The 25,899-nt window shown below is 38.0% G+C and overlaps 2 protein-coding genes across 2 annotated transcripts in view; one reads left to right on the top strand and one right to left on the bottom strand.

Annotated features, from left to right (window-relative positions):
* cfap92 (cilia and flagella associated protein 92 (putative)) overlaps positions 1–3,912 on the top strand; it is a 12,320-nt gene extending 8,408 nt beyond the window's left edge. The window contains exons 7-12 of the mRNA XM_036560155.1: positions 6–288; positions 375–539; positions 1,034–1,246; positions 2,363–2,516; positions 3,002–3,132; positions 3,751–3,912. Of these exons, the coding sequence (XP_036416048.1) occupies positions 6–288; positions 375–539; positions 1,034–1,246; positions 2,363–2,516; positions 3,002–3,132; positions 3,751–3,912 (1,108 nt within the window). The remainder of the gene's footprint in view (positions 1–5; positions 289–374; positions 540–1,033; positions 1,247–2,362; positions 2,517–3,001; positions 3,133–3,750) is intronic.
* acad9 (acyl-CoA dehydrogenase family, member 9) lies at positions 3,662–25,899 on the bottom strand. Its single transcript, XM_036559170.1, has 18 exons — positions 25,653–25,899; positions 23,012–23,105; positions 21,621–21,722; positions 20,815–20,921; positions 20,288–20,388; positions 20,113–20,191; positions 19,378–19,552; positions 18,130–18,203; positions 17,224–17,299; positions 17,043–17,113; positions 16,731–16,850; positions 14,323–14,451; positions 13,921–14,000; positions 13,703–13,829; positions 12,870–12,947; positions 10,867–10,995; positions 7,146–7,218; positions 3,662–6,573 (listed from the first exon to the last, which is right to left on the bottom strand). The coding sequence occupies exons 1-18, from the start codon at positions 25,821–25,823 to the stop codon at positions 6,473–6,475; spliced, it is 1,887 nt and encodes a 628-aa protein (XP_036415063.1). The 5' UTR covers positions 25,824–25,899; the 3' UTR covers positions 3,662–6,472.

Genomic DNA, 25,899 nt, shown 5'->3' with positions numbered 1-25,899 from the left:
TGTAGAATAAAGCATTTATGCCAAGCGAAGAAGCTTGAAGAAGTGGTGCAGAACGACCTGTTCCCATCAGCTAAGATGGTTCTCAGCTTGAAGCAAGAGTTTGGAATAGTTCATACGAGAGGAGCGGAGAGTTTACTGGTGGACACCAAAGATTCAGCACAGCACAATTCACATCAACACGTCTCTCAGAGGAGGACACACACTCCTCTGGACACTTTCAATAAGGATTACCTGGAGTGGAAACGGACTCAAGCAAATCAAGGGCTTTACACAAAAAACTTTGTTCAGGTGTGATTGATCGTTTTGAAAAAGAAATAGCAAAATGACTGACTGTTTGGTAAGACAGAAATGGATCTTGCTGCCATTTGTTTCAGGCCAACATTGAGGAAGTCCACAAAGCTAGCAGTTGTTTACAGAAGCCCAAACCAAAGGTGTTTGTGGCTGAAGTGGATGATGGTCAGTCTGCCCACAACTACAGCATTCAAAAATTGAACTGCACCGCTCTGGCCCAAGAGCTACTGCGTAAAGAGATGACAAAGGTCAGTATAACTGAATCAAAAATGAAAATACAAGAGACCCAAACATGTTACATGGCCTAAATTGAACAGTTTTTTTCTTGTACATTATAAACACTGGCTGTTTTTGCTGCTGTAGTTTCCATATTTGTTCTAGAGAGTGAATGGTATGCTTGAAAACATTAAAGTCAGAATGCGGTGAAACATATTATTGGTTAAAATTAGTTTTATCATGGTGACATCTGAAGATGTTTTAGAGGTGGTCAATTGACATTGGCAGTTGACCTTTATCAGTGTCATGTATCAAATTTCAAAAAAGGAAAATTTTGGGCTTGTAAAATGTTTCAGAGAAGAAATATTACTATTAGTAATAGTATTTTCCAGAGTATCTGAATGGATATATGCATGAGATCTTGTACAGGCAGTGGACTCTACTTATATTTTAATTTGAAATACAGCAAAAGATTGTTCAGAACTATGTTTGGTCCTGAAAATGACTTAATGAATGTCTCTACTAGGTTCCAGCTTGTAGGTTCTCCTATAACCAGCATTACCATTCCTTCACGGTGGATCCTGTTGATATAGAGTCTGAGCAGAAGGCCTCAACAGCCAAGAGTCGTGCTGCCTGGCGAACTTATGATGGCTTTATTTATCCCGGCTTCAAGAGCAGCATCGAGTCCAATAGACACCCCAAACGGCCAGATGAGGCACGGCTGGAGGAGCTCAGAAAGGTGCTGTCATGGTCAGGCATGTCCACCATTAACCCCATGAGTGTCAAGTTTCATCTCCACTGTGTTCCACAGCATTTTTATGGGCATTCCTTAGAACTTGTGCAAGAAGATAGAGTTTTAATGCTGTTTTCCTACCAGGTCCACCTTAAACAGCCTCTGAGCTTAAGTGGCCAGTAATGTGACATGGCTAATGCAAATTGATTGATAGCTGCAGACGCCAAAGCTTGAGTACCAGCTTTATATGATGCACCCATCTATAATTTACTGTCCACCAAAGGAATATAAGCCAGCCGCCCAAATATGTGACTTTGAGAATATATGACTTACCCTATCTTGGTTAGTAATTGCTCTCCAAAAGAGTGGTCTGGTGTAAAGTCACTGTCCAACAAGATACTTGGTAGAACCAAAAAGTGTAGAAAGGCCTAAAACCTGCAACACTTGAGAATTCCCCACTTTATTTGTTAACCAGTGCATTTCGGCATATAAACCTTCATCAGTGACCCTGATGTATGGAAGTATGGAATTCTACAGCCATCAAATGTTGCTAGTTTTACTCCTTTCTATAGTAATTTATCTTGCCTGTGAGAGTGAATGTATCTGATTGCAAATAATATGATTAAGGGATAGTTGGGTGAAATTTTTAATTCTACCCCAATTGTAACAGCAAAGACATGTTTTGTATCTGAAGCTTGCTTCTTTAGTTTTGCACTAGAGTTACATGGCTAACATAGCCAACAATTAATAGATGCTCATGTAGAATACATCAGTTAGCAACCGGACTTGATTTGTTAATTAATCTCAAGTACTGTTATCTGTAAACATGCGTGAAAACAAATACTAGCTAAAAACAGTAGAAGCCCATTTCCTAACTTCTGTAAATGTTATTATACAAAATCTATTTTTTGTACATTTTTTTCCAAACTTCAACCCCTTAAATGGCCAGGATCCACCAGAAGGCCCAGTTTTATTACACACTTCTATAACCTAAGAATAGCTCAGCCAGTTTGCATTGAAGTCCCTGTAGTTAATAAATAATAAGCCTTAGTATGTAATGAGCCTGAGATTTTAAGATGTTAATATTCCATTTTATAATGAAAATTTGTGCTTCACGTCCAGCCCTGGAGAGAGAATATTCTCCACAGGAACAAACTGAGTCCAACCCTGAACAGGTCTAGGTGGCCATGGAGCCAGCACCACAAGGACTTTGAGCTTTATATCAAACCACCTGCTGTTTTGAGCCCAGAGCCCCCAATCTCCATTCACCTGGCAGGTAAACACACAACATATTTACAGGGACACAGTCCTATTAACACTGAAAATTACATTTACACATTAGATAAAAGTATGGACTACTGCTACAAATGTTTGCCAAAATATTTCTTTAAAGTAGTCTTAGGGTGTTTTCACATCTGAAAGCCTGTCATTCTTACTTCCCTCCCAGTTTTTTCTTCTTCTGTTGTTTAATGGGTGACGATAGCCTGACTCAACTTCCTGTAATTGGTCTGAAAGTTTGCACCATCCAAAAAAGTGTTTTCACACTGCAAACGACCCGAACCACGGTTCTAGACCGAGACCACCTCTTTTAGTCAGACCAAATTTTTGTCCTTTGGTCTGGACTGTGGTCCAAGACACCTTTCACACCTGCTGTTTTGGTTTGGACCAAACTGAAAAGTCAGAAAGTCTGGACCAAACAAGGCAGGTGTGAAAGCACCCTTAGGGTACAAATTAGATGTTCACTGCTGACCATTCTTCTAGGAGCGTCTCTGCTGCAGGAGCAGCTCCAGGCGGCACATGCTCAGCACAACAAATGGCTCATGAAGATCTTACCTGATAAAGACTCTGCAGTAAGTGGACTATCTCTGAAGACAGCATGGGGGGCGTTAAAGGTAAATTACTATATAAATTCTTGGCTAAGCAAGTGTTAATGTATGACTATATAGTGGAATAATGGTATAGTCATGCTACTGTATAGGAAAAATGTAAAATGAGAATGTAAAATAATAAAAGCAGAGAAATTGTGTCCATTTTTATACCCAAGCGTGCCATACAGTGTCAGAAACCACATAAGTCTGTTTGAGATTACTAAACAGCTTGATGCTGTTTCAGGCAAGTGTGATAATTTATGTATGCAGTTGGCATGATACTACTCAGTGGGTAATAATCAACAAGTAATAATCTTCCATTACTGCATTAGTCTTGTAGTGCCATTGCAAAACTAAAGAAGGCCTGAAGAACATTTCGCTTCAGTGTGTACAAGTTCTACTGAGGAATGACAAAGACCACTGAACTTTGAAGCTAATTCAGACACCAAACATGTTTTAGCTGATTGACTACATTTGGAGTGAGGGGGAAATTTTCTAATTGTGATTTTTTCCTGAACTGTTCCTTTAAAGAGAAGCATGAATGACAATGAGACAAGGTTTAAAATCAAGTATATTTCTGTATTTAACACTTTAATGTACTCAAACTAGAAAGAGTTCAGTAAAAAGTGTGTGTATTTTCAGCCCATGCCAGTGTTTCCTGTGGCCCAGCAAACTGACACATCCAACAGAGAAAGAGAGAGCAGGTCCACATCAGCTGGACCCTTCTGGAACCACAGGTCTCAAGTGGATACAAACTCCAACCCAACACACACAGCCCAATACTCCATGTCCCAACTTGGGTGAGTAAAGATGGCCCATTTGATTGAAGCCTCTCAATTAGTGCAGTATATCTACTGTCCTTTTCGTTTATTTAATTTGCAGTTTTTCATTATTCCGGTTATATTTGCAGTTATTCAGTTTTCAGTTTCAGGAAAAGCCATATATACAGAAAACAAAAGCATTATTTCTCAAGTTTACCTCTACCATCATTCCAATCTTAAAACCAGTGAGTTTCAGCTGTGTCTTCCCAAAAAAAAAAACTTTTCTCAAAAGAGTCACTGGCTGGGTTTCCATTCAAACGTTCCACAAATGTTATGTGCATTTACAAAATTTAGGCAGAAAAAGACATCTACTATAAGTAGGGACTGCATCAAAATGAGCATGACGGAGAGATTTAACTTGTTTTTTTGCTCTAAGTAGAATTAGCTTTACAGCCATTTGCCGTCTTTTTATGGATGTGTTATTTGCAGCTCGGAGATGCTAGGCAGGACAAGCAATGGCCCACCTAATTAGGGCTGAAATCTCAGTGCCACCCTAACAATGTCCACCTTGTATCTGAGAATGCAAACACACCAGACAATTCTGTAAGCACGCTGTGCAGAGCCATTTTTGAAACAAGCTTTTGATTAGGCATTTCAGAATGCCGAAAGCAGCTTTCGAAAAGCTACGTGCTGTGATCGCAACATCTGTAGGGCCAATCGTTTCTCCCTTACAGCTTGATATGTCATTGTTTATTTGAATAACACTTTTCCATCACCCTTTTTTGCGTTTCGGCTTCAGCGATATTGTGATTTTTCAGCCTTGTCCTAGTGTAAAACTCTTTTTGCGATATTTGGGTGTTTTTCAAATTTCTGCCTTTTTTTGCGCATTTTCAAAATTCACAAAAAAACTGGTGGATGGAAAACCTGCTATTGACACTTCAAAGGGAAACACGCAACTACTCAAACTCAAACACTTTAGCTACAAATTTCTCATGTGCATCTAAAATGTCTAAAGGGATATAACCCTGGGGAGATCAGATCTTTGATTTGATATACTACACTTGCATATAGACAGGGCCAAAGTCAAAGGAAAGCAAGTTTAAAACAGTATCTGTAACTGGAATTAAAAAAAAAAAACAATTGAAAGATTATAGAGAAAATGGAACTCTTAGCAACTTTGCAAGACCTGGGAGACCACCAAAACTGTCACCATGAGAAAACCAGTACTTTAAGCTTTTATCTTTGAGAGAGAAGAAAAAGTCCTAACCAGTTGCCCCAATTTGAGGCTTCTATGTTATTTTCTGTTAAATGTATGTTTTCTATTTTTTTCCCCCCGATACTAACAAATAAATAACTTGTACTTAATGACTGTATAGACTGGAAATTAAAAAAATGAAAGGGTGGTCTTTTCCATAGTACTGTGTGTGTGCACCTGGTTTGCTGAGAAGGAAAAAAACAAAAAGGCAAAATAAAATCAGATGACTGAAGGAACAGTCTGCTTTTTACAGACGTCACTGGAGACATCACTCCTGTCAGCACAAACGAGCTGCCCTGCCTCTTACAGATGAAGAGAAAAACTGCACGTTTCAGAAGCCTCCCCAAACAACCATGACAGCTGCAGCCCACCCTCAGCTTAGGAGCAATATCACAGAAATGAGAACTAACAACAGTGTTACTGTACACATGCATTAAAAAGGCTGTTTTGGAAGATGACCTTGGCAGCGTTTCAGCATTAAAGTGATTGTGTATCAAGGCAGTGTTTCACAACCCAGTCATTGGGAAGAGTCCACCAGACTGTTCCACAGTTCTAAACTGGCTTGAGAACCACTGTATTAAGAAGCACTTTGGTGGTATTGTAAGGAGCCTCTTCAAATAAAGTAAAAAGAAATTACTTATGTCAGAAATGTTAAAGGTCATGCTGCTACTGGAGATATCAGCTCAGTTCCATCAGTTTAATAATCTCAATGTAGTAAATTATATTTATACAATTAAATTAAATCATGAACATTTCTACATCAAAGGAATACTCCAGGTTTTTTGCCACATCTTTCATAATGTCAGTTATCACAGACAAGAATCGGCACATTTCCTCCTACTTAAAAACCCATGGGCAGTTGCTTTATTCTATGAATAAACATTTGAAAGTGTCTTTATAATGCAAATTTAACACTACCACATTTTTACAGACAGAGAATGTCTTACCAAAGCTGATCTTATAAAGTTTTATGCAACTTTCTAACACTGCAGCAACACAATGTGGTAGTTCTGGGTACTTTTGGTCTTCTAGTATCCATGGTGATCAGGCGGAGTCTGTAAGAACTCAGGAATAATTCTAATATTAGCAAAATGCATCATAATTGTCAGTGGTCATTGACCATACAATACAGATGCAGCAGATAGAGATTAGTTGAACAATGCTGGAGTATTCCTTTAGGAAGTTAGAGTGGGTTAGACTGAGGTTTACTGTGATGGATGAACAGATGTAATGGCACATTGCTATCATTGTTAATGACCCAGCCAATAAGAGTTGAGAATCCTGAGGATCCTAACATCCTATGAGAATGCAGGAAACAGTCAAATCCCCTGAAGATACAAGAGCCAGCTTAATATGTTCTGTCAAGAGGATGTGAGCAGGTATAAGCCCGCTTTTCCAGGACTGCCTGGGCAATCTTCTTTAAATTGGCATCATTGTTCTCTGGGGAATCTGTAACAAATACACATTAATTACTATAAATCTCTGACCTCACAATGCATTTGTTCATTTACAGTCCTTACAATTCACCACAAATCAATTTATTTTGTACAATTCAGTATTCGTTAAACCTGAATATGACTCAAGAAACTACACAGCAGTGCACAAGTCAATACACCAAGTTTTTTGGATTTTTACATTTGATACTCAAATGGTAAGAGAGTATTATATTTTTTGTATGACTTTTTCAATAACACTAATTATATGATCCCAAATCATATTAACTCTAACAAAATAGATACAGTCCAATAGCCACCTTCAGATTGATGCATCACAGTCCTATTTGGTTGTGCAGAGCTGCTGGAAAGTTTCAGTGTTCTTTAATTCACTATAAAGGGTTCAGCCAAAGCGATTAGGTTCAGGCTAATTGGAACAGTATGATGAGAGCATGCAAGTCTTGATGAGTGACTTCGGTTTGTAGAGTCAAGTGAGAAACTCTACTCCACATGCTGGTGCTTTTGTCTTGCAAGCGCTATAAAACTCACCAAGGCTGGAGCCAATTACCATTTTGATGCTGTACTCACTTTTTTGCAGCTGAGTCATCCAGTAGTTGTTTTTGAAGTATGCCTCCTTGCAGAAAGTGTTTGCGAGCAACACCTAAACCAGGGATGGACAACACATTTCCCATGAGCTTAATTAAAACCATTCGTATGACAAAGGAAGTGCATAAAATTGTAAAAGTGTAAGTTCGAAGAGATGCTAAGAATTAGGGTGATTGAAATCACTACATTAAAGCATATAGGCGGTTCAAGGTCATGTGTTCAGAAATAAAAGCTTGTGAGGCGTGAAAAAGATGACTTTCAGAAACCTGCCGTCCCACATTTTTCAACCTTCCAATTTGGCAAACATATTTTAAGACCCTTAGAAAAAATTATAAATGGTCATTCAAATAAGCGCCCATCATTTGTGTTCTATCTGCTAAAAAGTCTATACTTTTTCTATTTCATTATATTTGCCTATTGTTCTTGGACCCTGTTGATTGCTACTCGTCACAATATAACTCTAATGTAATTTGTCAACAGTTGCTAAGAAGTCTCTTAGTGGTTATGATTGTATTTGTGGAATGTGTTCTATGAAAAAAGGCATCAATTTCAAAATATGAAAAGTCGTTGACTGCCTTGTTTGCAAAAATGATCCAAATATGTGGATTCAACTGTATTTGCTCTTTAACTGTATCAAAAGTTAGTTAAAAACTGTATACTCTGATGTAGCAAAGCAGAAAAGAGCTTACTTCCAAATCAATTTGGCTACGTTTACACAGCAGGTAATGTGTCATCTGTGTGGCAATGTGAACAGCAAAAAACGAACTTAATCTGACATTTTCAATGCCGATTTGAGACACTTTTATATGTGATACTGAAATCCGATACATATCTGATACGCGGCAATGCGACTCAGTCTGAACATCTAGATCGGAATTCATGCGGCTTTTACGTCAATCCAACTCAACGTTTGTCATAATTTCGCGCTGCTGAGACCTCAAACATTTGGGGTGATAGTGCTGTACAAAATGTTAGAAGAGACTCATCCAAAACACCTCCGTGTTCAAAGAGATTTCGAAAGAAATGTCCGAACTCGGCCGTAGGAAAACGAGGCTGCAGCGTCAAAGAACAGTTAAAAGTCTAAAAGCAAAGCTTAAAGAATGTGAGGACACAAACCAAAGCAGTGACCGTGGCCGAATAACATGCCCTTTTTACGGCGAGCTGGAACACATTCTGGGTGACGAGCCGAGCTGTCAGTCAATGGAGCTTCATGATTGCTGGCGAAGATGAAACTGAGACCTCCGGAGCGACTGGCGTTCGTTGGAAGTCATGATTGTCTACCTCTGGATGAGCAACGTGAAGCAGTGTTCTTTTGCGCATGCGGGTCAGTTTAGGAGCTGATCTGTTCAGACTGATGTCGCGTATAGATCACGTTTAAAAAATAACGTGAACAGCCAAACAAAAAAATCGGATTTGGGCCACTTTTACCTGCTGTGTGAACATAGCCTTTGTTGCTGCAGCATCTGATGAAAAAACAATGTAAAGCTTTAAAAGTTGAGAACCTACATAGAAGACATTACTTATGTTCTGATTGGCTCATAAAAAATAAATACTTTATGAAACGGTTTTGGGGGAATGAGGGAGCAGCAGACCCCAGCGATGACCTAAAAGGCAACAAGTTTGTATTTACATTTACACTGATTTTTAAATAGTTGTGTTAAGCACTCAAGAACACAGCCTAAAGTGGCTTTTTTTCTGCAATAAAAGTAACACTAACATTTAAGAAGTAATTTCAGTCTTTATATATGAACAGGAATAAACAGTTCTTCCACCAAGCGATTGTGTTAAACTAAGTATAATGCATTTTTCAATGAACAAATCACTTGCTCTATTCAATGGGGATATACAGATATACTGTCATACTGATACAGTATGCTACTGTGCTTCACTTTTAGTGATATTTCTGTGAAATGTTTGACATACAGTAAACATTATGTCCATGATTTAATTCTCATAAAATAGTGTGCCTGTGGCCAAGCAATTTGTTTTTAGCTTTTTAATGATGTCATTTACTTCTGATTGTCTTTTATGTAAATTGGGTGTAACAAAACAGTCCAATCCAAACAAGCTACTTTTGGAACATGTTCTTGTAATAAAGAGTAGCAGCACTGAAAGATGGGCTCATTACCTTTATTAATGCTAACAAACATCATCTGATACCATGATTTATTTGCAAAATATTTTGGACTTGAATTTCATCAATACCCAGCATTAAGTTAGTGCAGTTATACAGAAGTGAACTGATGTGTATACATGAATATAAGGGTATTCTACAAAGACTTTGAATGTGGCTCAGCCAATCAGATTTAAAAACCGGAAAAGTACGCTTTATAACAGAAAACTCACAGCATGACATGATATTCTAACAAAGAAACCAGGCAAATCTGTTATCTGCCCAAACTCAAGAAGACACTGAAGCTCTACTAGCTCAGTATGTGGGCATTACTATTCTATTTGTGGAGAAACGTCTTACTGTTTCCCCACACAGTGACATTCCTACAAACAGACCTTCATCTGCATGTACAATTCAAACAGACAGGAATCAACAACTCTCTCTATTTACTCTATCACCAAGTGTGTATCCTATCCTCTACTTCCTTTCCTTCCTTTGTGTGTTTGACTTCCATTCCTTGTTTCCTTCCTTTATTCATTAATCTATCCATCTGTCTAGTAGAAAGCAGGTCTCTGGATTTCCCCTGTTTGGTTTTTCTAAACAAAAGGCTCATAGTTGAGGGGCATGTGAGACCTTTTGGTTTTGTCTCTCCTGTCATTAGCTAGTGTGGATAACCTTATGACCTCAGTAAAACAGGCTTTAGGAGTTTGACTGAAATGCTTTTAGGTAAAGCTTGATTTAGATATTCTGGGGTTAAAATGCTTGTATTAAAGCTCGGTGTAGATATAGTGGGGTTGAAATGCTTTGGGGTAAAGTTTGGTTTATATGTACTGAGGCAGAAGTGCTTTGATTTAGATGTTGTGGGGTTGAAACAGGTTGTAGCAAAGCTTGTTTTGAATGTAGTGGGATGAAATTGTTTGGAGTAAAGTTTGGTTAAAATGTGTTAGGATTGAAAAACTTTGGGGTAAAGCTTGCTTTAGATGTACTGGGATAGAAATGCTTTGGGGGAAATCTTGCTTTACATGTATTTTTGTACAAATTCTTTGAAGTAAATCTTGGCTAAAATGTATTAGGATTGAAATGCTTTGGGGTAATGTTTGGTTTTGATGTACTGGTGTTGAAATGCTTTGGAGTAAGACTTAGTTTACACATAGGTGGTTGAAATTCTTTGGAGTGAAGCTTGGTTAAAATGTATTAGGATTGAAATGCCTTGGGGTATAACCTATTTTAGATGTAATGGGGTTGAAATGCTTTGGGGTAAAGCTCGTTTTAGATGTAGGGTGACTGAAATGGTTTGAAATTGATAAGCGGTGCTAGTCTTTAAAAAAAAAATAATAATAATAAAAAATAATAGCATAATCATAAATGATACAGTACTTTAGAGAGAATAAAAAGTAACAGAGACCCAATGAACTACTACATAATATACTGGGGCTGAAAGAATCAATATGTATTGTGGGTGAAATGCTTTGGCGATAAACCTTGACTGAAATTCTCTGGAGAAAGGCTTGCTTTAAATGTATAGATGGAAAGCTTGGTTGAAATGCTGTGGTGTAAATGGCGTTTGGAATGCTGGGGCTGGTTGGTTACCTCATGATCGTGGTTCCGCAGGCCGATGCTGATAGAGCGGCTGGCTCGGGACAGGACGGCTGTCATGGCGTACAGGTTAATGAGCGTATCAGCGACCCTCTTCAACACCAACTGCTCATCCACTATAGTCTAAAACAGAAAGTGCCACACAGATGACAAGAATGAAAACCATTCAATAAAACAACAAAAATAAATTCATGCATTTCATTGCTGTCATAACAGCCGTGTAACTGTCTAGGAGTAGGAATGTACACAGTTTTAATAACTTAATGTCTTTAACCATTTCTATTGGTCCAATCTTCAGAGAGCGTTCACACATTGTAAAGGGCAGCTGGTGTTTTGAAATGGTGTTATGAGGTTTTAATGTCAGTGACAAAGAAATGAACACTTTGAAAACACTTAGGTATTGTGCTAGCCAGTACCAAGTGAAAGTGTGTTTCTTCTCCATGTCAAATAAAGATGGTGAAGATGAACTGAATATTTATAAAACATGCACATTTTCTGTGACTCTCTTTGAACTTGCCATTTTCCATGAGTGCAGATGTGAGTGTCGCGGTTAGAAGATTTATTTCATTTTAAACGTTTCCTTCACATGAAAATTGAAATTGAAAAAAAATGTTATAGAGGAGGAAAAAAAAACAGCATTTGGAAATCTGAAGTCTTTCCAGGGCTTATTACAAGTCCTGATTACAATAGTATGGGCTTTGTTGTTTTGTTTTTTTTTAAGAGAGAGTAAGAGAGAAAGAAAGAAAAAAGAGAAAGAGAGAGACGGGGGAACAGCTGTCCCACACATGAGGCCGTGCATTACCTCAGTGTAACAGGAAAGAAGGGACTAGCTGGGTCCCTCCAGCGGTCTACAAGCCCACGCTAATTACCCTGCACCTCTCTACAGCAACCAGCAACACACTCTGGGACGTTAAACATACAGCAGGCTTTTTCCAGAGGTATTCCAAAAATGTACAGAGGAAATGATCAAATGAGGAATTAATTCCCAGCGAGGAGAGAAAGAGCAGTTTGTTTTGGCCAGAGACTTTCTGCAATGCAATTTAAACCTATAGTGTTGTTGAAGTCACAGATGTATGTGATTGTTTAGTTCTCTTGTTGCTGCTGTAAATCTGCAGTTTCATTTGCAGTTTTTTGCAATACATTCACCCCCCTGACTCTCTGTATGTCTGTTGTTCATGTCTCCATCTATCTGTCTATTCATCCACCATCCATTTCTCCAAACTTCTCTCCATCTATCCCTCCCTCTGTCTGCATGTCTTCCCACCTCATCCATCCATCCTCTATCTCTCATTCATCATTCCCTGTCTATGTCTGTCCATCCAGCATCCATCCCTGTCTCTGTCCATCCATTTCACCATCCATCCCAACATCTCTCCAACCATTTATCTGTTTGCCATCCATCCAACTCTGACTATCTGTCGATCATCCATCCATCTAACTATCCATCCATTTCTCTGTCTATCCATCTATCCCTCTCTCTCTCTCTCTATTCATCCAAACATCTATCAGTCCATCTATCCAAAAAATCATTCTATCGGTCCATCTCTCCATCTATCCCTCAGCCAATCAGTCTTTCTTCCATCCCTCTACTCATCCATCCATCTCACCCTGTCTATCTGTCCAACTATCACTCTGTTCATCCATCCACCCATCTCTTCCCTCTGGCTGTCTATGATCCGTCTATCTATCCATCCATCCTCTGTCCATCTCTCTGTGCCTCCCTCTCTCTGTTTCTCTTCATATTTCTCCCCACTCATCCCTCCATCCATCATTTCCTTTGTCTGTCCCTGTCCATCCGTCTGTCCCTTGATCTGCCTCTGTCCATCTGTCTGTCCCTTGATCTGCCTCTGTCCATCCACCTATCCATCCATTCATGTCTCCATCATCCATTCATCTTTCCATTCATCTATGTGTCAGTCTGTGTCTGTTTATGTGGCTTGCATGGAAGAGTAAATAAAAATGGCAGATACACCCAAAAGCTTTTAGGAAGAGTTTACCTTTCCATATCTGTACAGCAGACTTTCCACAGTGGACCCAAAAAGAGCCACGTTCTGCTCAAACATTTTGGCGCTTTCCTGTGGGAGACACAATGACATGATTTCTGCCCGTGTGAGTCAGGCAATGCTACCAGACCACACAGGCTTAAAAGATCTGTCAGAGGCAAAATGTTGCCTGTAATGAAGTGTCACTCACAGATCAAGGCACAGCTACAGTGGACACTGTGGGTCTAACATGCGAGTTACTGGATTATTACTATGACGTACACTACTGTATTCCTTTACAGCACGACATATGTTAACACTCTACAAAGAAACAAGAATAATTTGGACACTAAATGTACAAGGGACTAATGTTTTATGTTTATGTATTTGTCACAAGCCTTTTAAATGTAGATGTGCTAAAACTGTACTGAATATAGTTTTTATAGGTAAACCATGAAACACGATTAGGCAATTAGGCACTGTTTTTCCCTCAAGTAAAGTGGAACAGTTTGTCTGCAAAAATGGGACAGTGCTTTTAAGTTTGTTTACAAAACTTGTATGCAAAAATCTGCAACAAAACATTCAAATCATATTTTGCTGAACAATCATGAACTGAGCTAGCTAAATATTTATGAAAGCATCTTTGAATGTGTTCATAGGTTCTTATCCCAAAGAATTTGAATGGTTATCAAAATGTTTATTACTAAATATTATTATGTTAAATTGTTATTCAGTTATATAATACATGTTTAATACTATATCAGTATAGATTTTGTAGATACATTTGTCTTAGAGTGATTATATAAGAGCATGAGTAGTTGAGTAAGTGAGTAGGTAAGATTTAGTACTGTTAAACTGGGGTGCACCACGCCGTCTTTGCCGGTCAGGCCGAAGTCAACGCTCCTTCCCAGAGAGCCCTTCAGCTTCTTCCCCAACATTTCAAACACCACACCGACATTTCCCTTCTTCATCTCCCTAAAGGGGAGAACAGCAGCAGCATCAGTTTATCTCACAACATTCTTTAACGGTGAAAAGGCATGCTCTGTTATTTACAGTTTATACATACTTAATTTTTCCCGTTAGTATTTTGCCAGCGTACTGCATTCCTGTGAGAGCGATGTACATCCTCAGGATCTCATTTGTTCCCTAAAAGAAAAGATATAAAACATTTCATGTCATGACCTCTAGTGGTCAAAATGTGAAAAAAGTTTCTAAATGGAAAAAAAAGGTATTTCAATAAATCCATGCTGAGATACTCTTGTATTTCTACAATGGCAACTGTAATTTAGAACTGTTCATTTTTATGCAAGTTAATGTAATGACATTTTTTTTTCCAAGTAACTTTGGACCATTTAATTGACCCAGTGGTAATAATTGCTCACACAATGTAAAGGTCTGTTGCTGAAAAAAAAACTGGAAAAAAACAGTGTAATATGACAGCATTGAAATCCTAATATAACAAAAGTACCTCAAATATCTGCAGGATCCTGCAGTCTCTGAGGTAGCGCTCAAAAGGATAATTCTTGGTGTATCCCACTCCTCCTAACACCTGCAGTGCCTCACTTACACAGACCCAGCCACCCTCAGAGCTGAAAACCTGCAGACAGACACACACACACACACACACAAATGTCAATAATATTATTATATAAATATATTGATATTTAATTTGATATTGCCCCCCTTCCTTTATTTTTTTCTATTTCTTGTCCTAAATTCTGTTGAATGTTAGTCGTTGGCAGTTGTGACTCACTAGCTACCACTACTGCTCTGTCCATGACCAGGTAGGACCTGGGAAACTTGTGACTTTCAAAGCAGAAAAAAATCCATTTGAACATCCATCAAACCCATAATTCAGATTCATCAGGTTAGAATTTCTCAAAAGCTCTGACTTTCCCAAGTTGCATTTCCAGATGTCACATCAACATGGCGGCATCCACAGAACAAGAAGTAATTGCCTGTTTTTTTTTATAGAACTTTTGACTTTCTTCACAATGTGCTCTCGTTGTATGCAAAAGTCTGACCAAATTACATGTGAAAATAAGTTAACACATCCGCTACAGGGAACATATTGAAATATTACTTTATTTGAATAAATTCAGCAAATAAACAGTAATTATGCATTAAAATGTGCAAAAGAATGTTGTAGAGGATGCATATTTACCAAAATGTGTAATTTGAACACTTCTGCATGTGGCTGTATGTGTGATACCTCAAAGGGTTACTGGGATAACTGCAAGCTTAACTGCATGCTTTATGTACTTATTAGCGCTATATTACCAGTGAATTGCCATCACCTACATCCACTTTTAAAATAAACAAAGCATCAACCAAACTCTGACGCTGGTGTGAAAGCTTTTTAAGAGTTCCCACATGTCACAAATGCAGCATGCTTTTGAAATGGTCCCCCAGTCACTCTGCTCTACATTGGAAGATCAAGAGCACTATATAGAGCACTAAAACAGAGAACAGAATCCATGAACAAAAATATAGTAACTGATTTCATATGGGAACATTTGATGGGTTTGCTTGTCATGCATTACACAATGCACAGACGTAGTGCATTGTGAGTATTCCATGTCCTTTTGGGTGCACTGTTTATACACTACCTACTGCAGTACAGTGCGGGTTTGTAAGAGTGTACTTAAGTATTCTGTTTTCAGTCGCCATTGCAAATTATAAACACCCATCGTGATGCTCTATATCATGAATATTACATAGATTAAGATGCAGTCTACGTCTCCTCTATAGCACAATGCCTAAAAGTACGGGAAGGGTGAGAGCTATTATTCTTCTTCAGCAATCTGTGAAGCCAATTGACACCTCAAGCAAGATCATAGGAGGAGAGTGCTGAGTGACCAATACTGCATATGACCTACCAGATGCCCACTGGCTAATTGGCTAACATTGGGCCTCATTTACCAATGTCCACAATTTTTTTCTTAAATTTGTTCTTGAGAAAGGTCCTAAGACAAAGTCTACGTCAGATTCATGACGGGTTCTTAGACTGCAGTACTGTTCACACCTTTGTGCTCGAGTGTGCATAGATTCTGTTCTTACCTAAGAACAAATCCCAAATAAGAAAACACTGGTGAATGTCAGAACCTTTGTGAAAACTGCGTAAGTGGGTTTTAAGAAGAAATTTCTTCTTAAGAGCGGTTGGTGAATGTGGTCCATTGTTTTAAATGTCTAAGCCATCCTTCTCAACTAGGGCTGCATGATATGGAAAAACTACTGAGGAAACACTGAACTGTCAGCCACAAAAACTTTTTTTTGTCACTTTTCGAAAGAGAAAAAAAAGCTTAAAGACATGTTTAAACAGTTTGAGCAGCAGATGATAAACAGTCAAGGCATCTCCACCCTGCCCCCCCTAAACAACTTGTGGTTATATAGGTGGTGTTTGATTGTGGTTTGGGAGATGTTCTGACCCCAGGACCTAACTAATTTCTGCAATTCCCCAGCTGTGATTTATTTAGTTTTTTCTTTCAATCATTTTACCTTAAATAAAGGATTAGAGATTAGATTTTTACTAATATTATGAATGAAAGATCAAAAGGAATAAGTAATTAATATGATGATTACCAGGGGTGCCAATGTTACTGGAGAACACTGCATATACCTAAACCCTTTATAAGGATGCTCCCAGTACACAGTAAGGAGCATTGTGATTGGTTAGAGCTTATATTTTTACATTACAGCCTAACAAACAGTATATCATGTAGCCCCATTCTAATGCAAAGCTCTCTTGGACCATCAACCACAGACATTTATAACCCTTCAATTTAACTTTGAATGGATCTCACAATGGATAACTCAGGACAAACAGAATTATATTTTTATGCTTTAAAGAAAGAACATATGCCAAAGTGACGTTACCTTCACCATAGCTGCTTCTACAGAGCAGTCTGGAAGTCCAGGCCGGTCCATCATTCCAGCGGTCAGGTACGCCATGCTCTCCATCACAAAGGCACTTAGGGCCATGATGGCAAACTTCTCCTGTGCCAAAAACAACAAAGCAATATGTCTGTCAGCCAACCACCGTCTGTTACAAGGGCTTTAAATCTCTGAACTTACAATTCGATTTTATTCTTTAGGGATCAATTCAATGCATCAGCAATTTTCATTTCAGATTGATGCATCATGACATTTACATCTATATCAGCCTAAGGAGATGACAACAACAATTACCTGAATCATTCCAAAGTCAGCAAGCTTCCTGTTGAACTGTTTCCTTGTGCCTGCATAATCTGCTGTCATCTCTGGAAAACAATATACATATACATATAATTCAACAAAACAATATAAATATGAGAATGACCACATCTGTTTTGTTATCATGAACTAGTCTTTCTATTTCATGTGTTCGTACCAATCAGCCTCTTTATCAAGCCTGCACTTGCACTGCCCATACTAAACCTTCCACTATTCAGGATATTCATCGCAACCTGCAAAGACACAACCACAGAGTACATACACATTAAACATTGCTAAGCACAGTAACATCTAATTGACCTATTTATGCTCTATCCACATTCTTCTGAATTGTTCTTTTGTAGCAACTGTTGTGAGGTTGGACCAGATGTACAGAAACCTCCCATTCATTCAAATCAGAAACTGTAGCAGACAACATAGTTTGCCAAAATACTTCCGTATCAATAACTTATGGCTACTGCGTTATTAATTTAGATTATGTTTATTAAGTATGAATGTGAAAGATCACATCTTAAGACAGATCAGGTGAAGTTTTGTTGTATAATCTCACCCTGCTGTGAGGTTTTATCATTTTTTGTGGGGATCTGAAGTTTTCACCTCTATTTGTGTCTCTCCATAGCTTGATTTCACTGATGCGGCTTGATATAATAAAATGCATTGTTTTTGCCATAATGTTATATATGTCAAGTACAATGGGGAAAATGTTGTTGGCATGCTACACTAACTACTGGTCTAGGCTACTTTGTTAACAACGTTAAAACTGGTGAACTTTCTGCTTAGCCTGTGTAACACAAACCTCAGTCACACAACAAAAACTACACACAGTTCATTCTAACAGTGCGACCTATCATAAACATACTAAATAAATATGAATACTAAATTTATAGATTTTTAAAAACTCAGTTACGCACCACATTTTCTCATGGATTGAATAGGATATTGTCTTAACGTTCAGCAAAGCTTGTCCAACCCTTAGACATGATGAAGAAATGCAGAGCCTGGACTCGTTTGCTTAATTGCCTGCAACATGAACTTTAAGGTCAATGCTGTGTAATGGAGTTACCTTAAATCCACCGCCAACTTCACCAATCACATTCTCTACTGGCACCTTTGTGTCTTCAAATGTCACCTCACAAGCTAAAATAGCAAGAATTAAAAAGTATCCAGAATTAGCATGTTACATTTATATATATATATATATATATATATAAATAAAATATTAATACAGTGTCAAAATCTCAAAATATTCATGAAACCTAGTATGTAAACCAAATGTATGGGATGTAAATAATAATCTTCATTCTTTTTTTTAACTCAGGCACACATTGAGGGGAGTCCTCATTTTCAATGCAGCTGATCGTCACAATGGAAATAAAAAATAGCTAAATAACATAACAGGTTAAGAAATAGACCTGCACAACAAAAAAAGATGAAAAATTAAAAATACAACATAATGAAACAATAATAATAATAAAATAATAAAACAACAAACTTTGTAAAACAACTATGAAAGCAATCAAAACAATCACCTAAAAACAAACTAAAATTATCAAATAAAACAACAAACAGAGCAAAATTAGAGAGAAAAAAAAAACCCTAGAGGTAACAAACGATTTAAGCTTCAGTGTATCTTGTACTGTTTTCCAGCTCACTTATGCACGATAGTTAAAGCCAAATTACCCAGCCTTAGTAATAGCTTGGGGAACCTGAAGTGTAACGAAATAACTTAAGCGTATTAGGTAGAGTCTGTTATTCAGCGTAAGCCTGGATGTGATGTTCTGTGGCATCTGGTTGATGAGAGTCTTACAGATAAAAAGTAGCCAGTGTGTCTCCCTTTGCGCAGATAGAGTGGGCCAACAAGCTCCTTTATATAATACACAATGATCAGTACTGAACGAGTCGTACACCACATCACCATAACCAAGAACAGACAAAACAGACAGACAGTTTGCAGAAAGATACCTGACTTAGCCATTCAGGTCAAGGTTTAGCACTGTTTGTATGATATCTGCACTTATTTGTAGCTAATACCTTAGGAACAGTTTCAACCGGTATATCACCCACAACTAGAGCCTACCCTCAAAATACTGGCATTACAGATTCTGCAGTGAGCATTTTACTACTGCTTTTCTCAAACATGAACTAATCCAACACCAATGACATGTTACTTGCAAGGTCCATCTACTGACCAGTATCAGTGCTGATACTAATAAGGTATTGGTGCAGCACTACATGCCAAGTGTATTTAGCCAGTAAAGTGATTCTGATTCTAATGCACTGATTATATGAATCGTGAAGTGTGTAAACTCACTGTTGGAGCCTCTGATGCCCAGTTTGTCTTCTGGTTTGCCACAGATCACCCCACCAAACGCTTTTTCTACAATGAAGGCTGTAATTTTGTCTTGCTTTTGCCCGTCCTTGTCCAGCACCTCCGTTCTAGCAAACACTGTCATAATGTCCGCTAGCCCGCCATTGGAAATCCATATCTTAGGAGGACAACAACAAAGTTACTGATAAAATATACACCTGAGTTTAGTGTAATCAAATATTTTACCAAGACCTTATTTTAAAAACTTTTACCTTGTACTTCCAATCAATGCCCACTTTATGAACACTACTCACCTTCACCTTTAAGGTCTACAATATAGGTGTACAATTTAAGTTTGGCTGTTGCTGCATGATTTATCAACCACCCGTCCATCATTGGTCAATTTTTGACCACAGGACCACTGCTGACTAGATATTATTAGGGCAGCAGATCATTATCTGCACAGCAGCGACACTGACATGGTATTGGCATGGAACTGTGTGTGATGCTGGTGAGTGCAGGGTTTATCTGTGTCACTGCTGAGCTGAGAGTGGTCCACCACCCAAAAATATTCATCTAAGAGCAGTTCTGTGAAAGAGCTAGAGGATGGCTAACAAAAATTGTACTTCTAACTGTATGGGTTTCTAATAAAGTGGCCACTAAAGTGGCCTGTAAAGGGTTTTCTATTAGGTTCCCCCTTCTTAGCAAGCCCTATGGCTGAATAAATATGACAGCCACCTTTGAGCCATTGAGCAAGAAGTGTTTCCCATCCTCCGTCAACGTAGCCCGGGTTTGAATAGAGGCAGCATCGCTCCCACTAAAACAGAAAAGCGGGATTATAATACTCAGGAAGTTCAGGACTCTCAGTATGTATGTAGTATGAATAGTCAGTTTATTTGTAAATAAACCACACCTCCCAGGCTCAGTCAGACAGAAGGCTGCTATATGCTCTCCTGAAGCCAGTCGGGGCAAATATTTAGCTTTCTGCTCATCAGTTCCAGCCATCAGGATACCCTAAGACAACAATAATGCAGAAATTAAAAAAGCTGAAAATTAAAACTGGTGGGGAATTATCTTCCATTATTCGTCAGCTACATTAGCCATTAGGAACCTAAATTCAAACTAAAAAAGCAAACTTCAAATAAACATATCTTGGATAACTGGCATTTGGGCCTAAAAAAAAAAGAACAGTGCAGGCATGAACAGGATCCAAACTGGAGATAAATTATGATCCAATCAGTTAAACCAGGGGTGTCTAATCTTATCCACAAAGGGCTGCAGGTTTTAGGGGAGCACAATGCATTTACCAACAGCAAGGAACACTTAATCAACTACATCATCACACAAACATAAAAAACACACACAAAAAAAAGAGACTGACCGAGAGAAAACGCGATACCCTTACCCTCCGTAATACCATCACACAGAAAGAATACTTACCTTCAAACCAATGGCTTGATGTGCCGCAAGAGTGACAGCAATGGCTCCATCCATGGATGTAATCTCTCCTAACCTGGCGTACATCGTATTTGACAGGCCGAGTCCACCTACAGAGAAAAACACACCTTTATCACTGCTTAAACGCTAACTAATAATATCAGAGCACCTTTATCTTCAGACCAATCCAGCTGTCTGGTTGGTTTACTTTATTGTTGTTATTATGTCATTGTGTAATATGTTTTATCTGGGGTTAACAAATATTTAAAAATAATAATAATAATATTTAATAATATGTAATAATATTACTATTATTATTATAATTATTATTATTATTAATAATTCACTTTACAATGGGGTAGACACTACAAACATAAACATACAGAAACAAGGATCCAAAATAGTAAGAGAACAAATAGCATTTTTGATAGTATTTTTTAAAACACGGCACCACTGGTACTTATAGATCCGTTCAGACTTAACAGATGTCAGAAAAAAAACCACGATATAGTATATCGTGAAAAATTTCGGAAGTATCGTGACATTACATGAAGTACCATGACATTATGCAAAATGCCAATTAATCTATTCAATTTCTGATTCAAACTGCGGATTCATGACTTATGAAGCCAAGTTTAATAAGAGTAATCATGACAGCGCTAATCAAACCATAAAAAATGTTCGTTTGTTGCGAGAGGGAGAGTGAAAGGAAAGTTTTGAGTTGAGCTCTGAAAGAAGTGACACAACTAGGGCTTATAATATCCTGAAATAATTCATTAACTCCACAGAAGACGTTTGCCTGGTCTTACCATACTCCTCAGGTATTTGGATCCCAAACAGCCCGAGAGCCTTCAGTCCATCCAGCGTTTCAGCAGGGATATGGGCTTCCTCATCGATCTTCTTTGAATCAACTAAGAAAGATACGTAATATTTAAAAGATGGCACAATGCCAGTTTTTCTTTTCCAATTCCAATACTAATATTGAAACCTTGAATATTGGTACGATCTTTAAAAACTACTAAGCTTTAAAATTTATTTTAAATCTATTTTTCTATTGAAGTACTTCACTTAAAGGAGAACTGTACCAACTTTGCGATTTCTCTGCGAAATGAAATCATTAAGATGTACACAAAGTCATAGAGAGTGGTTTGATGTGAAATGCTCTGTTCTAGAGAAACTTACTAAGTCACAGTGGTGGTGACAGGAACCAGATGTCCAAAGAGTTTATTGCCTCTTAAAGCTACCTCACACGCTATAACACAAAACAGTCCCTAAAAACATTTTTTTTCAAATTTACCACCATTTTACCATTATCAACGATACATATCAAAGGAACATGTAGTTTTCCTGGTGGTTCTGGATAAACAATAAAATGACTATATCTGTGTTGTAGACATTACGACCCCTGGTTCGAAGAAAAGAACAGAAAAATGCCCATAAATTTTTCTCCTCAATGATTTATTTCACATCAAACTCTGAAAGACTTAATTTAATTGTTGAGATGTAAACCATGTTGAAATATAGAAAAAATGGTGGCATTCCTCTTGAGCATCTAAATATATCATGCTCAAACTACTCAAACACACTATTATTCCCAGAGGAAGAAATTCACAGCTAACATCACATCACATAATGTGAGTGTGCACTATTTCAAGCTACTGAATCACTTCCTTATTTTTTCCCCTCTGATATCCAGATCCAGCATTTTCTGCTGAGTTCAGCCCGATATGCTGATACCCGTCAATACAGCTATGCTATCTCTAATATTACACGCACAGCTGTGCTTGTTTTGTTTACGTATGGAAACTAGAGCAAAAGTCAGTAATGGGGATAGGCTGACACAGCACATGCCATAAAAACAGTGAGACAGTGTCAGACTAGGACTGGGCAGTATGGCAATATATATCGTTATTGTGATAAATTATGTCACAATACAATACAGTATGCTTTTCTAAGCATATCATGCATATTGTCAGTACTTGTAGAACACTGACCAACTCTGTTTCATTATAAAGAGAGCAAAATTTGTCCCATTTGGATTAAGTGCAAGACATTATGCCAAATATTGAATAAAAATATTGTGACCCATCATGCATCGTGAAAATTTCTTAAAGTATTGCGATATTATAAGTCATATTCTATGCCATATTGCCCACCTCTAAGTCAGACTAAGTTCAATGTCACTCTTCACTTTACTCACCGTCTTCACTGAAAAACTTCTCCACCGGGGACACAAACTGATTGATCTCTTCTAATTCTTCATTACTAATTTCCGGGTAGGGAAAGACCTCACTCTACAGAAAAAAAAAAAAGTAAATGAATGTTTGACAGAAAGTAAAACATTTATTCATTGAATAAAATGCTGTTCACATATCAACAGCAGCAGTAAAACTACATACAGCTGTACGCAATGCAAGGCTGGCAAAAAATTCTAAGTGATTTTCTAAGTGAAAATAAGTTAACAAATCCTCCACAGCGAACACACTTCTGCACATTTTAAAGCACAGTTGCTGTTTATTTGCTGAATTTAACATACTGCGAAAAATTTAATCATAAAATGCGGCCTGTGCAGAAGTAATGGCACTATTATGTTCTTAAGTATTACATAGACAATGCCATATTTACCTGTGTTCTCTGTAGAGGATGCATTAACTTATTTACGCTTAGAATAAACAAAACATGAACAGATGTTTTCGAATGTTTGCATACTACTGTATGCGTACAGTAAAACCTATTCTATCTGAGTACTGCAAAAGAGTAGCACAGAGCCCAGGACTCCCTGTATAGACATTCAGTTAACATTTCAGTAACACTTTTGTCAGCTTGTTCCAGCTACTGCAAATATCTCCACAACAAAGGGGAGCTTTTCCTGCTTGCAGCTTAACTAGCAAGGTCGACTGGTTCATTTTACTGAAGGGCGGGACTTCACTCATAAAACAGATGCACTGAGCGTTATGAGCTTTCCCACTGATATTTCAACCAATTCACAACACTTAAGACATGAAGTCACTTCCGATCAGAGAACATAGTAAACAGCTGATACTCACTGTTTTTTACGATGCATTGTGGGAACTTTCAGGGAATGAAAGCTCCAGTGCACTGGAACGATTTTGACAATGATGCACTACAGAAAACGGCAGATTCCCTGTGCAGTAACTGCTGAGCTGGGGGGCTCATACAGTCCTTCTTTTGGCAGAGGAAGTAGTGCTTAGAGATGGCTGTGATTGGCTGAGAGGAGTCTCAATCATTGTTTTGCAAATGGTCATTCTGCTTGAGCGGTTTGAATCATTCAGTAGGAGCAAAATGCAGTTTAAACAACTAAAAACAAACTTTGGCAACAGCGATACTGCTCAATTATCCATCAAATCCATCACTCAAACTGTAAAGACAGCAGAGTATGTCAATATTATGAAGTGGAATTCTTACCAAATTGAAAAGCAAATCACTACAGTGGAAAAACGTAAAATGCAATGCACACATGACATTACCTTTCCATAGTGATCTGCAGAATATGTGCCAAAATGATAGCCAGAACCTCTGTTTTCACAATGCTTGACCTTATTACTGAAAAACATTGCATGAAGATTTGCATTTTAAAAATGAGATGCTGAATTTACGTCAGAACTAAATACAATCCACCTCTAAAATGAGTAAAGGCATGGCTATACTGCTTTCCAATGTACTTTAAACAATGTTGAATCAATGTAACGGATCTTTTACTTTTTATTTTTATTACTTTTTTTAAAAATTTTTTGTACATGTTACTGTTTAAATACAATTTCATGTGTGCATTTCACTGTTTTGTTTGCACTTCAATGAGTCAAATACAACCGCATTTCCAAAAAAGTTGTACAAAATGCTGTACAAAATGTAAATTAAACAAAATCCAATGACGTGCAAATTATTTAAACCCTATATTTCATTGAAAATAGTACAGACAACATATCAAATGTTGAAACCGAGAAATCTCTCTTTTTTTTTTTTTAATGCCCATGTGCCCATTTTGAATTTGATAGCAGCAACAGAGGTCAGTATAGAGGTCAAGCGACATGAAAACAATGTAATAGAGGGCTGACACTTTATTTGGATGGTCCACTGTAGATGCTTTGTAATTGCTCAGTATATAATTATGTAACATTAAACTAAATATCCATTAAATGCAACTGAACATGAAGCTGAGTGCTATTTGGATGGTCCACTGTAGATGCTTTGTAAATGCTGAGTCTGTCTTTAAGTAACATCCAAATAAATATCCGTCACATGCAAATGAACTTCAAGTTCAGTGTGAAAGAGTTTATTATATCTATCCCTAAACCTAACCCTGACATTAACCTCAAAGCAAAACCTACATCTACTCCCAACCCTAACCCAACGTCACCAGAAAGTTTGTTAATGGCTCAGGTATCTGTAGAGCATCTATAGGGGTCCATCCAAATAAAGTATGACCAATAGAGGATCTGCTTTTCCACTGTAGTGATTGCTTTTCAATTTGGCACGAATTCCTCTCCATCAAATCGACCAGCACTACAAAACAGCACTGTTTACGACATTGCTATTTTCATGCTTCAGCAAAAGCAACCCAAGCAGGTCTCTCTAATGGCGAGAAATAATAAATCAGTTTTCTCTAATAGAGAAAACTGATTTAATAGACAAAATTACGAAGCATTTTAAGTTGCGCATCAACGGTCTCTACGTTACGTTTCAGCAGCGAGGTTGAGCTACACGCCAGGTGTCAGTAATGAAGTGACTGGTGAGTGAAAAGTACCACAACACACGGAATACACACATATAGACTGTATAAAGTGTCGTGCTGTTGTAATTAAAGATTTTAGTCCGTTTACCTTGTTCACCTTTCCCAGAAACAGATCTTTAGCATAGGCTAAACTCCTCACACTCGTCCTCATGCAGCGCTGAGTTTGAAGCGGGGCTGCTAACCGTCGCGCCGGAGAAGCGAGTAAACATTTACCGAGTTTTACCGACCTGGAAGAAACAAACATTTTACCGAAATTCATCTTGGCTGACAACAGGGTGTCCCGCTGTCTCCTTTCAGTATCACCGCTGTTACCTTTCACCCGTTTCAGTCGCACT

Source organism: Colossoma macropomum, unplaced genomic scaffold, assembly GCF_904425465.1.
Source record: "Colossoma macropomum unplaced genomic scaffold, Colossoma_macropomum, whole genome shotgun sequence".
NCBI lineage: Eukaryota > Metazoa > Chordata > Actinopteri > Characiformes > Serrasalmidae > Colossoma > Colossoma macropomum.
Note: the sequence above shows the minus strand (reverse complement) of the source record. Positions and strands in the feature narration are given on the sequence as shown.